The following is a 12,357-nucleotide window of genomic DNA, read 5'->3' as shown; positions in this document are numbered from 1 at the left end:
CAAAGATCTTGATTTAATGTAAGATACTGTATGTTTACTTTAGCATTTTTCCTTAAAATCGAATATTTTGCTGACTTTTCACAAGTACCTCTACAGCCCCTCCAACCCCGGAATATTTTTTTACATCAATCTTACCAATCACTAATGCGAGTTTTTTTTCCAGTGTTTTATTTCCAGAAGAAATGGTTTTTTTGTGTAGAACAAGCTTTGTCTATCGCCTACGGTGGAGTGTGATTTTAGCGCTTTGTTCGAATATGCTACTAATAAACCCGACAAGTAGCAGTGCCGCAAATCGAAAACTTTGAGGCGAAATTTCGCATTTGATTAGTCAGCATAGCAGAGCCTACCTCTGGGGAGTAGGTGTGAATTTCTTCTCTCGTCTCCTCATGCGTTCTGATTTGCTAAATTAGAGAATATACACTGAGTTGGGCTATATTTTTCTTCACTATTTCATGATAAAATATAAATTTTTTCCCCCGCTTCGGAATTTTTTTCTGAATTTGAAACTATTTAATGCTTCGTTTTGGTGCGGATTTTATCGACTTTTGGAACAAACACTACCTTTTCAGTATTTTGGTGTCGACTGCATTTTTACGACGATTTCGTTAGATATAGTGTTGATAGTGAGGTGATGCTTTCTGCGAAAAATTGGGCCTTTATTTTACACTTATTGATAATGAAATTCGAGGAGAATCTGTGGAAACGAAGGCAAATTCGTACAGTTGTGGAATTTCCGGAACTTATCCATCCAGAGGTAACTAGATCTCCTGGAAATGAGCCAATGAGGTGAGCGCAAAGTGAGGTAGATCTCTCTGATGTTAGACTATGAAGAATACTGAAGTTGGTGATGTCAAAATAAGTCGAAAATATTAAATCGACCCAGAATTTTCCGAAATTTTATCCAAGCTTATTGCAAAAGATAGCTTCTAAGTTCACCAAACTACAAGCAGTTGCGCTAATACTTCAATGGTGTCCATTGTTTACGTAAAAAAATTCACCTTGACTGAATATGATAGTCTCATCTAGCTCAAAGCAATATCTCTCCTCTTCATCGTATTTGCAGCAGCAATAACTGCCTGTCTGATTCTAAGAAGCCCCAAATCCTCCACCAAAGTCGCTATTCAGGTGTCATTTGATCGTCACTTTTAAGCATTTAGGAATGCCCATAGGTTTAACATAAGCAATCTCCCTATTTATTGGCACACTAAGTGATTTTTTGGTTCAAGATGACTAGCGACTGATGCATACCGTTGGTCCACACATTTCTTCAGAGAAGAATCTGGACTCGGTTCGCTGGAAAGCAAAATTGTTTAAGCACTAGCTCAACACCGAGGTGCCAAATGCTTAAGTAGCATTTATCATTCAAGTACTGCTACTTTTAATGAAAATTGAAGTAAATTTTGGCAAGAGGGAACTTACGCGTGAGATACGGGTCATTGGTCCGTGCAGTTGTTCCATTTTTCAAAAATTCTAACCAAAGAGTGGGCGCCTGAATTTCCCTTCTTATGGCATGATCAAATTCTACTCATAGACATTAAGTAGTATTCCAATAAATTTCTTATCTCGATAGCCAGATTTAGATGCTCAATAAATAAAGTTTTTTGAAAAGAAGCATGCTCATGTTAATCTTTTTAACGAAAATATTTGAATATACTTGTAGGTAAAATAAATAATTAACTTTAAACTGCTTATTCCTTCGGAGGACATTTAAACCAGTTCTAAATACTCCTTTTAAATAGAAAACCTTAAACTGGGAACGAATCGCACGGCCCTTAAAATTTATTTCTGCTAAGTGTACTTTTCAGGACAGAAAAGTGCTAATTTCTAAAGACTAAAAAGGATGAAAAGGGCGGAAAAGTGCAAATTTTGCACTATTAATTAATTTATTTACATATGGGGTTAGTTTCGCGTAAATTCATAGGAGAAAAAAAGATACTAACCGACATGACGGCGGGAAATGTGTTTCAGCACGAACACGTGATAATGTGGTTTCAACGAGGTGTCAACTGTGGCGATCGATGACTAACTCGTGTCAGTCATGTGTCATTGTTTTTGAACTTGAGAAGGAGGAGTGGCGAGTCCCGCTGCCTCTTGTTGACCTTCTACCCGTGAAATGCCACACTTCTGCTGACGCAACTTGATTTGTTCTACTTGTAGCAAGATGTAGTTCAGTTGGGTTGATGAAGCAGCTACTGAAACCACTTTTGCCACCAAGAATGTCTCGTTTACAATAGAATTTTTTCCATTACTGACGAGGAGGGCTTGCCTTTCATTGCTAAACCTTCGTAGACATTTCTGAACTAAACAATGTCTCATCAATCCTTTTTGTCAAAATGCATTTGGAAAAGAATTCAACCTTACTGTTGTGATTGAAGGAAGACTCTGAGGCGAATTATTATTAAGGAATGATGTATCTCTGGAAGATTTGTCCAATTCTTTTTTTATGATTTCATCAGTCCATCTCAGGCTTACTCACCCGTTTATCTCAGGCCAGTCAACTCATGTTTATCCTGGAGTAACCTGTCCGCCTTTTATCCTTGCCATTTTTTTATATTCACCTCTCCTGGAGTAAATCATCTCAGCCCTTATCCATCCATCCACGCACTAACGTGGAGAGACGTACCTATCACGTTTTTTTCATTGTGGGTACTTTCAACTTCTCCCAACTTGCCCACACCAACCATCAGCTTGGAGGTGGGGAGAGAGGTTCCGCCGTCCACGTGATGCATGACTAAACAGTTTGGGGTCAAGACTAGATTAAAACCGCCTGTCAAAAGGGGACTTTGCAGTTAGACCACCAATTACTAAACCCTTTTCAAACTGCCCCTTGTTGATTGGGAAGATAATACCAGGATCTTCTTTTACGGTGATAGAAAAGGTAAAAAATTTAAAATATGAGGTTAAAATAGTCATTGAGTTCTAGACGAACCGAGAAACATGAAGATTACCAATGGAACTGGTTTTGTGTATGATAATGAGTCACGGTAAATAAAAAATTTGCTCGTTTTTTGGGAGTAAAGCTCTACACATTACAATCCTCTGTGGACATAGAGTTTTCCCAACTATTTCATTCTTCCTTTCTGCCCTCATGAAGGTTTAGTGGCGATCCGACCCTCTCTGGTTGTTCTTTTTTTTTAACTAAGTTTGACTGGAAGATATTTATCAAGTTTTCTGTATGTCGTAACAGAACAGGCACATGACCGAGAGAGATGCACCACGTTCAGAACGTTCCTTTGATCTTGGCAACAGTGGAGAATCATGGTTTTTTGCTATTAACATGTCAATGCAAGATTAAGTTGTCCACAGCAATACCCAGTAACGTTTCAAGTAGTGATGAAACAACTTGTTTGCGCCTATATCAATTGGGAATGAAACGTCGTGGTCAAATGCTAAGTAGGCGTTTCCCACTCATATACACTGTCTATTTTCTGACGGCCAATTGGTTGCTGTAGAGATCCACTCGATGATGAGCACAGCGAGCTTTTGTGGAGACAGCTAGGGCTAGTAAACTAGTTAGAAAAGGTTCTATTTTTATAAGTGAAGGCAAGACTTCACTTCTGACATTGGTGAACTTAACCATGGGCGTTTTAATGTTTCAAGATGGAAGGAGAAGGGATCCTCGTTAGCCATTTTCGCCTAGTATTTCGCAACACGATGACTATCACCCATTTGTAGCATTAGAGGATAACATTACATGGGCATGCAAAATAGGGTAGGCAGTCGAGAAATAGAAGAGAGATGGATACAGAGTTCTGCCTTATCTAGGTTATTACACCTATCGTAAACCGAGCTCCTGTATCTTATTGACTGACTTTGGCCATTGACTCCCATTGGCATGTTTCTAAACCAAACACTAGCTCCACAAGTCAAAGTAGTGGAACGTTTTCGGCAGCCTAATGAAAGATTTTGAGCATTTAAATTGTTCAAAAGTACCTTGAGACAATCTTAGAACTGTGGGACATTTCTGTGGTTGTGCTCTCCACTTTTATGGCGGTATAGTTGAATAAATTGAAAGTAGTTGTGCCGGTGAGTCTAACGTACAACTCATCGCCTGTGTTTAGCACCAAAAAACATCAAAATATTCTGCAATTCATTCTTAGTTTGATTAGTAACATTCGATTTTGGTTAAATTAATTCATGAGACTGTTCATGATAAGGCGTGTACCTTAACTGGTCGGATTGTGCAGCCCCTTAATTTTATTGTTCAGCAATATTTTCCCAGACCTCTATTGGTTGGTTAATAAACCAATCAGGTTGTAGCTTTACTTTATTATGGCATACCGACTACATTTACATCAATGTTTTATTAAAATAATCGAGATCTTTTACTAAACCTTTTAATTCGGACTTGACTGCCTATCTTCTTGCAGATGATTCTGTGCTTTTCGATAAAATTTAGTTCGTTTTTCTGTATCAAGTTACCTATAATTGGGCAGAAGGTCAAAATATGGGTTACCTGGGCTTCATCAAGCTTTAAATTTTGTTTTGAATACTTCTATTCCATATCCGTATCAACAATTTGCAGGATGGACAATTGATTTAATTATACGAAATCGGGATTTATTTGGCTATTTCTTGATTTAGTGGTCTCTCAGATCATTTTCTATTTACTTTTTAAAGATTTTCACAGAAATATTAAAGACTCTTTCGTAGTACAGCGCCTCGGGGTGTCTTCAAGGCCATAGAATGGAATGCCAATCCGAACGATTGATTTGCTGCTAGATAGAAGAAGGGTTGGGAGATCATTGGCTTTGGAGAGGGAGGAAAGATACTGCCACTATGGCAATGGAAGTTTGGCACAATGAATGGCTTACATAGTTGAACGAACACTTAAAATACATCGTTTTGACACAATAAACTTGAACGGCGACCCAATGAACTGACGTAACGCTAGCAGTTCATAAGTTTAGAAGGTTCAAATATTTGACACCAATCCAAAAAACGATGCAGTCAATAGAAATGCACAATGGCGAAACGGCACTTAAAACTAAAGACGTGCTTTTCGCCCAAAATTTTCATCATTAAAATGTGGAAAACAAATAGAGAAAATAGTTTATTTGTTGATTTAAAGTTTTCCATTTCTGTTCGTTAGGGAACTTTTGGAGAATCTCAATGTTTATTCCATTAACCAATCACATTTCTTCTTCCACAAAAAAACTAAGAACCACTTTCTTCCGAAGCAATTCACAAACAATTTCAATTTTCTCAAATTCTAAGGCAAATTAACAGATATGTGTACCAGTTATGAAGAAGAAGAAGAAATAAGGAGATCCTTTGAAAATGTTTTATCTGTTAATATATCTAGCATGACGATCCAGAATCCCTTTCCAAATAGACAGTTTTACCTCGGAAAGCAAACGACCCCCCTCTAAACAAATGCCTTTCTATTTCAATTTTGTGCTTAAGCTGTCTTTTTCACATTTCTCCTCCATCCACCAGCGTAACTCCTCTCGCAGGCAAGATTTACGAATTGAGGTTTGAGTTATCTTCCAAAAATTAAACTTTTTTCCTACTGATTCACTTGGTCCGGGTTCTTCTTACCCGCTTTCGGGTTGTATCACCAGATCAGATTTCATCGGGCAATTCATAGTGGACAATCGCTCATGCGATGCACCACACATACACACCCATCAAGCATAGCCTTCTGGGGATGAACAGAGAACCCTCCTGTAGGTGATGCATATCCAAGTGGTTAATTACTAGGTTCATACTGCTCAAAACATTTCCGGTGGTACTGTCCCCAAATGGGAAACGATGAACTCCACGCTAAACCTCTGCAACCTTAGACCTGAGTCAGCCTCGGTTGGTATAGCATACAAGTTCAAATCATTTTCATCAGGTTCTATCAGTACTCGAAGTTGGTCGTGTCATATCAGTAAGCATTTGCACCTACTTTACACCGCAAGGCATTGCGGATAATTCTACCAAAAAATGAGCAATTCCTGGATACCTAGGTTGTTAATTATTACGGATCGGTAACTTATTCAAAGATGTCTAATTCGTACATCTGCAATTCCCTTTCCTAGGTTGGATTTCATAAGTTCCATAAATATTCTAGCGAAACCAAGAGCTGAATTCACAAGTTCTTAACTTTAAAATTTGTTGACCTCATATATTTCAACCTGCCTTTGGCTTTGCTGTAGATGGATCGCGCAAGTTTACTGGTTGGTTAGCATAGAGAGTCTAATCGGTTTGATTCAATACTGAACCACTTTAATGGCAATCTGTGATATCACGAAATAAGGAAATTCTCATCCTTGATATCCTGAATACTTGTTCACTAACCTCAGACAAAATTTTGCATTGTTTACGAATTTCATTGTTACATTAGTTGAGGATTCTTGACCCCGCCCCATTCAATCGTTGCAACAATAATCAGAACATTGGTATAATCATGGAAAACGGGTGGCTTTCAGGATTCTATTTCTTCCATTCAATCCACCTCTTGACTTATCCCCCCACATCTATAAGTCCTAAACAGTCGATGCCCCTCCTGCGCGATCACCTCCTTTCCCTGCTTCCTCTTCCAAATGGACATTGAAGAAACGGCCTCTAGAATCAGCCGATCCAACAGCACATCAGTCCGTTTAGATGGGATTGATATCTCAGCTTCTAGCATTTCTTGGTCCGCCTTACGTCTAATTCCATAGTCTGAAGCGCTGGCAAATTCTTCCCCTTCCGTCGTGTCTGGGCATCCACCGGTCTCTGTGGCGGTTTTCTTGTTGTGAAGAATGGTCGGCGATGATTGAACAGATTTTTCGGTCACCACTACATCTCTGGCCGGACTCAAGTTCTCCAAACTCTTGATAGAAAGTGACCGTGCTTCTTGCTCGACTCCTTCTATTACAGTAGAATTTTCTGTAGCCTGGAATTCAGTTTCAATCTTCCAGCGTGATGGTGGCTGGAGCTTGCCGTCATCCTCACCTTCGGATGCCTTAGTGACTTCTTTCTCCTCCTTCCCCTCCTCTTCGTGCACGCATTTTTTATCACCTGTGGAACCCTCCATTTCCTCGTTTTCTGATCACGTGAATGTGGAACACGCTTCATCGATCTTGGAATTGTAGAAGTGGTTGGTTTACCAAAGAAGGAATTGTTTTACACGTAATTTTATTTCTGAACAGTAGTTAAATTCATTCTTTAAGTCTCTTACATGAAAGCCTTCCCCATCCGTTATGCCGGAAAGTGCATGAATAATTTTGCCTATTGTAGAAACTAAGGTAGGTGAATTTCGATGTGTTCTTCGTAATTATTCCACTTTATCATGAAAATATCACATTCATCAGTTAAATTTTTAACAACATCTACCGTAGTGTTTGGTTTTACCAAAATTCAAAGAGAAGTTATTCTACATTCACATAAATCTGAAACAAAAAAAAAACGTGTTTGGAATTGCCAGAACTTCCAGGCGCATCTCGATATCGCGGGCCTTGGATGACTTTTTGGGCTTAAGCAAATCACCGTGGTCTTGAGGTGACCTTATGCCTTGCCTGGGACACTAGTACCAATTTTTCGTGCCAGGGTCACCAAAAGAAAGGGTTCTTAACTAAAAATTTTGCGTAGGAAAGAAATATTCAATTTATTCGAATGAAAAACTGAGGTGAAGTAGTTGGCGTAACAAGAAATGGGTGTGTGGAAATAGGTGGAACAAAACTTTGACGAAGTGAATGAAAGCAAAGCTGAAAGAAACTCGAGGACGGTAAACGAGTTGATGACTCTGTGGACTGGCTCCTTGAGTTGAATCTGCTGCAAAAAAATGAGGAAGAAATGTGCATTTGTTTATAATTTTGCATGTTTTTTTTCAGCATAAAGCAGACAAAACTGGATTGGTTCTTCGGTGTTGAAAGTGATTAAGTGACAAGTGGTGACCGATGTAAACCCCTTCATTCTACTTCATTGACAAGCTTAAAGCTCATCAATGAATTATCCACTACTGAAAAGGCTTATATGAGGTGGATTTTTGGGGAGACTGAGTATTCACGCCCGATGCTTCCCACCTAAGGTGTCCGCTTACGATTTCTGAACAAACACGCCTACCGGGTAAACATAGACACCTTCCATTCATAGAAAGATGATTTGCAGTTGCTCCTTTTACACTGTCGTAGCATATGCTGACAGCAGGGTTCACTGACGTCGCCCTTTTGAGGAGCACAAAAAGCTCCCGCTCCTGTGCCGAAGGTGTTTCAATAGGTAAATGTGCTGTTCCAAAGTTGGAGAGAATACTTACCTGAAGCCAATTTGAATTTTCACCGAAATTCACAACAGGGTTTCCGATTTCGTTCTTCATCTGATCTTCGAATGCGTTCAACGAAAGATGCACCTGAAAGGGTGTAATTTGATTGGTTTAAAAAAAACGGAGATAACTTGACATCCGTAGAAGAAAAATGTAGTCTGGCAAATGTCCACGCTAAAAGCTCTCTATTAGAGGTTGTTGGTTACGCTAATTTAGCATTAGCAGGTTCAAATGTTGGTTTTTTGCAAAAAAAATAAAGAACAAGGTACTACCTCGCGATTGGATTGAGCTTATGCCACTCAGGCGGCTCTTTTTTGAGTGGATCCTGAAAAAAATTGAGCGAAAGGTTGTTTAAAATGATTCTCTTCTCTTTTAAAACAACGTAGTTAGGTAGAAGTCCAAAATGTGGGAAAAAATCACCCTTTTTAAAAAGAAAATTACTTTTGCATGAGGAAGTGTTTGGCGTTGCGTCTGGTGATGTCTTCTAGGAGCAACAAAAAATAGGTTTGTCCAGGTTTTTTGGGGGGGGCGGGGGTGAGCAAAAGCTGGAAAGTTACCTCGGGAGTTCGTTTCTTCTGCCGAAATTTCCGAAAGAATGGACTTGTAGATTGCTAAATGAAACAGGCAGAAGCAAATTTATTTACATTCTCTCTTTAATTCCCCCCCTTTCCCTACCCCAAGGAAGGGCATCACTGACCTTTGTCTCCCGTTTCTGGCATGAGTCGGTGAGAGTTTTCTAAAATGGCACCAGAAGGCACCCCTTTTTATCACTTCAATCATTAAGGCACTTTTAAGACGCCTTTTTTGGGGTTAAAAGGTGAGCAAACAAAACGTCGTGACAAGCCAAACGCCAAGTTACCTCCGAGTTGCGGGTTCGATGTCGACTTTTAACCAAAAATGGGGACGTCTTTTGCTGAAGGTTTAAAAGGGGAAATGTCATTTACACGCCTTATTTTTGACTTTAAATGCCACCCGATTTCTACCACCAACATTTGAATCGTATTGGACACAGTTGCTCTGTGGCTTTCCCCTGCGAGATTTCTGGAAGGTGAAAATAAAAGGGTAAAATTTACTTGCATTTTTAGTTAGAAAAAATCGCCTCAACACTCATTTGGCAACTTACCGCTGATGCGGCAGCTTGTTTGGCAGAGCAGCACCGAGGTTGCTAAATTATAAAAGGCCAAATAAAATCTCCTTTTCCACAAAAATATTCCCACATTTTATTAGAGCAACACTTCCAACAGTCAGGTGAAGTAAGTTGGACATTCTCAAGTTACTACGATTCGGACGGAGCGCTTCACTCAGGCATGCAATAGAAAAGGTTGTTTTTTTTTCTTCAAACAAATTTGATTGTTTAATTTTAATTTGGATTAACTTCAACAAAGAACGACAAAAAGTGCTTACGTCAGGAGAACGAGCTCGATGAATGCAGGTTTCATTTGTTGAACACGGTCGTTTCTAAAAGTAGCCAATGCTTAGTAGTAGTAAGTGGTTTTGATGGCGAAGGACAGAGTAATTTGCTTCGTCTTCCACCACTGTGGAGTGGAATTACCTCGGGAGAACGATTTCTTTGCTGATGGCACTTGCACTTTGAACACTCCTGTTTCTACAATGCAAAAGTTTCCTTTTTTAAAAAGCAAACTTATTATTGGACCCAAAATATGGGGTCAGAACTCCTCAACCCTCCTCCTGCATGCGGCTAAGAATTTAGGAGGGCAGAAACGTACCTCCATTGTCGGAGGCCGGTGGCATTTTTTATGGCCACATTGAGAGGAGCGTATCTACTTAAAAAAGGCACGTGTTTAGTGAATCTTGACACGACTTTAGGACTGGTGTTGTTCAAAGGTAGTGAATTTTGCATTACCTCCGTGGAACGCATTTGGTTTTGAGGAGTGCGGCGACACGGATCCGGTTGTCGCTGAGAGAGAGATAGTAATCATCAAAAAGTGATTGAAAATGTACTTACCAGACCGGTGCGAGATCTTTCGTTTCTGACCGGCTTAAAAAGTATGAAATTTTGTATAAGTCATTGCTTAAGGAGGAGTTTTATCAAAAAATTTGGGTCAATTACTTCTTGTGGACGAATTTGACAATTGCGCTTAGAGGCGTAGAAGTAACATGGACATTGCTAAAAGAAGAATTTCCGAAAAAAATTGTTTGGAATAGAAATAATGTCTTTTGTTCCGCCCAGCCGCCATAATGTGCATTTACCTCGGGAGATACCTGACTCGAGGAGCTTCCTTGACACGCTTCATTCGATGGTTTCTAAAAGGATTATAATGCCATCCAGATCTGATGTGCGTAGCTTGGAGCACGTAACCAATCCCCTCCCTCCACTAACAAAATCAAAACTGCCCCATTGGAATCCGCTTGAATAAAACTACTGAAAAGATGTTGAGCTACTGAAAAATCTAACCGCTCTCCGCTTTTGGGTCGTTCTGCGGTACCTGTCACGCTCAAACCTTGCCTTGCGACCCTTCTTTTTTGATTCATAATAGGGGATTTAATTTTAATTTAAATACACAAGTAGAAGACCCAGAAGTTGTCTTTTTCACGTCCAGCTCTCGAACTCGCGCTTCTCTTGATCGGGCGAGGGTCAATCCAAATACTATTAAATGCGCGAACATTAGACCACTTTGAGATTTAAGTAGTCAACCGGAAAAACCGACCACTGCCCAGCTTATTCAGACCTATCGGTAATAAAAATCTCCATATTGAAGTCCTTGTCAATTTAATCATTCTGTTTAGGGTAGCCGACAGGACCGGTGCGCATACTTACAAGGGCGTGCCATCTATAACCTACGTTTTCATAACTTTTTTACTTATTCATCAGTATTAAGGTGAGATATTTGCATATTGTGCAAGATGCGGCATTTTTATCTAGCATGAAGGTTGAAAATGGCATAATATTGCTTAAAAGTTTAGTAGAAGTTTCTTAATGGAAAGGTGTTGTGACATACTACTTAAACGATTAAGTACGATGTGTAGTCTTCTGTCAAATGCACGGTATTTACGAGTGCTTTTTCAATCTCACGAAATTCTTCTAGTCATTGTCTCTACAAATATATTGAGCTAACTTGAAAGACATGACTAACTGTAATGCAAACAATGGTCCTAAATTTTGGCATTTCCTATGGCTGACAAACTCACATCTGGCGTACACACTTTTCCCGCTTTTTTTTGGCTACACGAACTCGGTTGTCCCTAAAATTGGTAGAATAACATAAACACTTTAATCGTTATTGAAATGTAAATAAGTCCACTTAGGTGGATTTCGTCATAATCACCTTAAATTCACATTAATATTGGCGGGGACCCTGAGACAATCCCTTTAAAGAGGAAAATTTAAAGTACCCAAATTGGGCGATGTTACGGCCTACTTTTTAGTAAGAAAAAAGGGTATTTATACGTGGCGCTTGATTTTGTTTCTCGTTGTCGCGGCACGTGGAAGCTTGTCGTTGCTTCAATCATAAACAAAACAGAGTGGCCAATGCCTATCCCACCCAGAAGCTTTAACAACAAGGGTGCAAAAAATTTTGGGCTCATTTTTTGAGGGAAAAGCCATGTGACCTTATGCCCTGGCTACTGTAAACAAATGAATTACCTCCATTTTTCTTTGGTCGGATGAGCTGGTGCAGGACTAAAATACCCAAAGAATGATGATTTGGTTTTTGCCTATCATTAAGGCGACAAAGGTGATAACAAAGTGAATCACCTCCACTTTTCTTTGGTCAGATGAGCTGATGCAATGCTGAAATACGTAGAAAAGATGTAAATTTCTGATAGTTTTGACTTACTATTAAGGCGATAAACTTGGTAAATAAATACGCTACCTCAGAAGAGGAGGAACTCTGAATGCCACAACTGGGAGTTTTTTTCTTGGGAGAACGCTGAAAAGTACAATTAATGCAAGGCAATTTCCGGTCCATTTGGCAGCTGAAAGTGAACACCTCAACACAAACAGGAAAGAAGGCAAACCTCTGCTCCACACTCATCTCGCTGATTGCTGCGGTAGTACGCGCTGGAGCGTCGCTAAAGTATCAATACAACGACAATTTTCGAATAGCTCATTCGATAAAAAGAAATTACAACCAAATTGCTACCTCAAGTCCGGTGTTTTGGAGGCA

At 39.5% G+C, this 12,357-nt stretch overlaps 2 protein-coding genes across 2 annotated transcripts in view; one reads left to right on the top strand and one right to left on the bottom strand. All coding sequences in view use genetic code 11, as the record gives it.

The window, feature by feature from the left end:
- Positions 1-234, top strand: part of EGR_08684 (hypothetical protein) — a gene marked incomplete at both ends in the record, with an annotated part of 2,075 nt that extends 1,841 nt beyond the window's left edge. The window contains one exon of the mRNA XM_024497933.1: positions 44-234. Within this exon, the coding sequence (XP_024347658.1) occupies positions 44-234 (191 nt within the window). The remainder of the gene's footprint in view (positions 1-43) is intronic.
- A 6,199-nt stretch (positions 235-6,433) lies between these two features.
- Positions 6,434-12,357, bottom strand: part of EGR_08683 (hypothetical protein) — a gene marked incomplete at both ends in the record, with an annotated part of 6,237 nt that continues 313 nt past the window's right edge. Inside the window, 17 exons of the mRNA XM_024497932.1 lie at positions 6,434-7,017; positions 8,035-8,317; positions 8,788-8,841; positions 8,906-8,966; positions 9,354-9,395; positions 9,635-9,688; positions 9,783-9,830; positions 9,958-10,011; positions 10,095-10,148; positions 10,197-10,229; positions 10,302-10,358; positions 10,442-10,495; positions 11,381-11,434; positions 11,835-11,870; positions 11,946-11,981; positions 12,064-12,120; positions 12,209-12,262. Coding sequence (XP_024347657.1) covers positions 6,434-7,017; positions 8,035-8,317; positions 8,788-8,841; positions 8,906-8,966; positions 9,354-9,395; positions 9,635-9,688; positions 9,783-9,830; positions 9,958-10,011; positions 10,095-10,148; positions 10,197-10,229; positions 10,302-10,358; positions 10,442-10,495; positions 11,381-11,434; positions 11,835-11,870; positions 11,946-11,981; positions 12,064-12,120; positions 12,209-12,262 — 1,615 coding nt within the window. The remainder of the gene's footprint in view (positions 7,018-8,034; positions 8,318-8,787; positions 8,842-8,905; positions 8,967-9,353; positions 9,396-9,634; positions 9,689-9,782; positions 9,831-9,957; positions 10,012-10,094; positions 10,149-10,196; positions 10,230-10,301; positions 10,359-10,441; positions 10,496-11,380; positions 11,435-11,834; positions 11,871-11,945; positions 11,982-12,063; positions 12,121-12,208; positions 12,263-12,357) is intronic.

Source organism: Echinococcus granulosus, assembly GCF_000524195.1.
Source record: "Echinococcus granulosus chromosome Unknown EG_S00115, whole genome shotgun sequence".
In the NCBI taxonomy this organism is placed as follows: domain Eukaryota; kingdom Metazoa; phylum Platyhelminthes; class Cestoda; order Cyclophyllidea; family Taeniidae; genus Echinococcus; species Echinococcus granulosus.
Note: the sequence above shows the minus strand (reverse complement) of the source record. Positions and strands in the feature narration are given on the sequence as shown.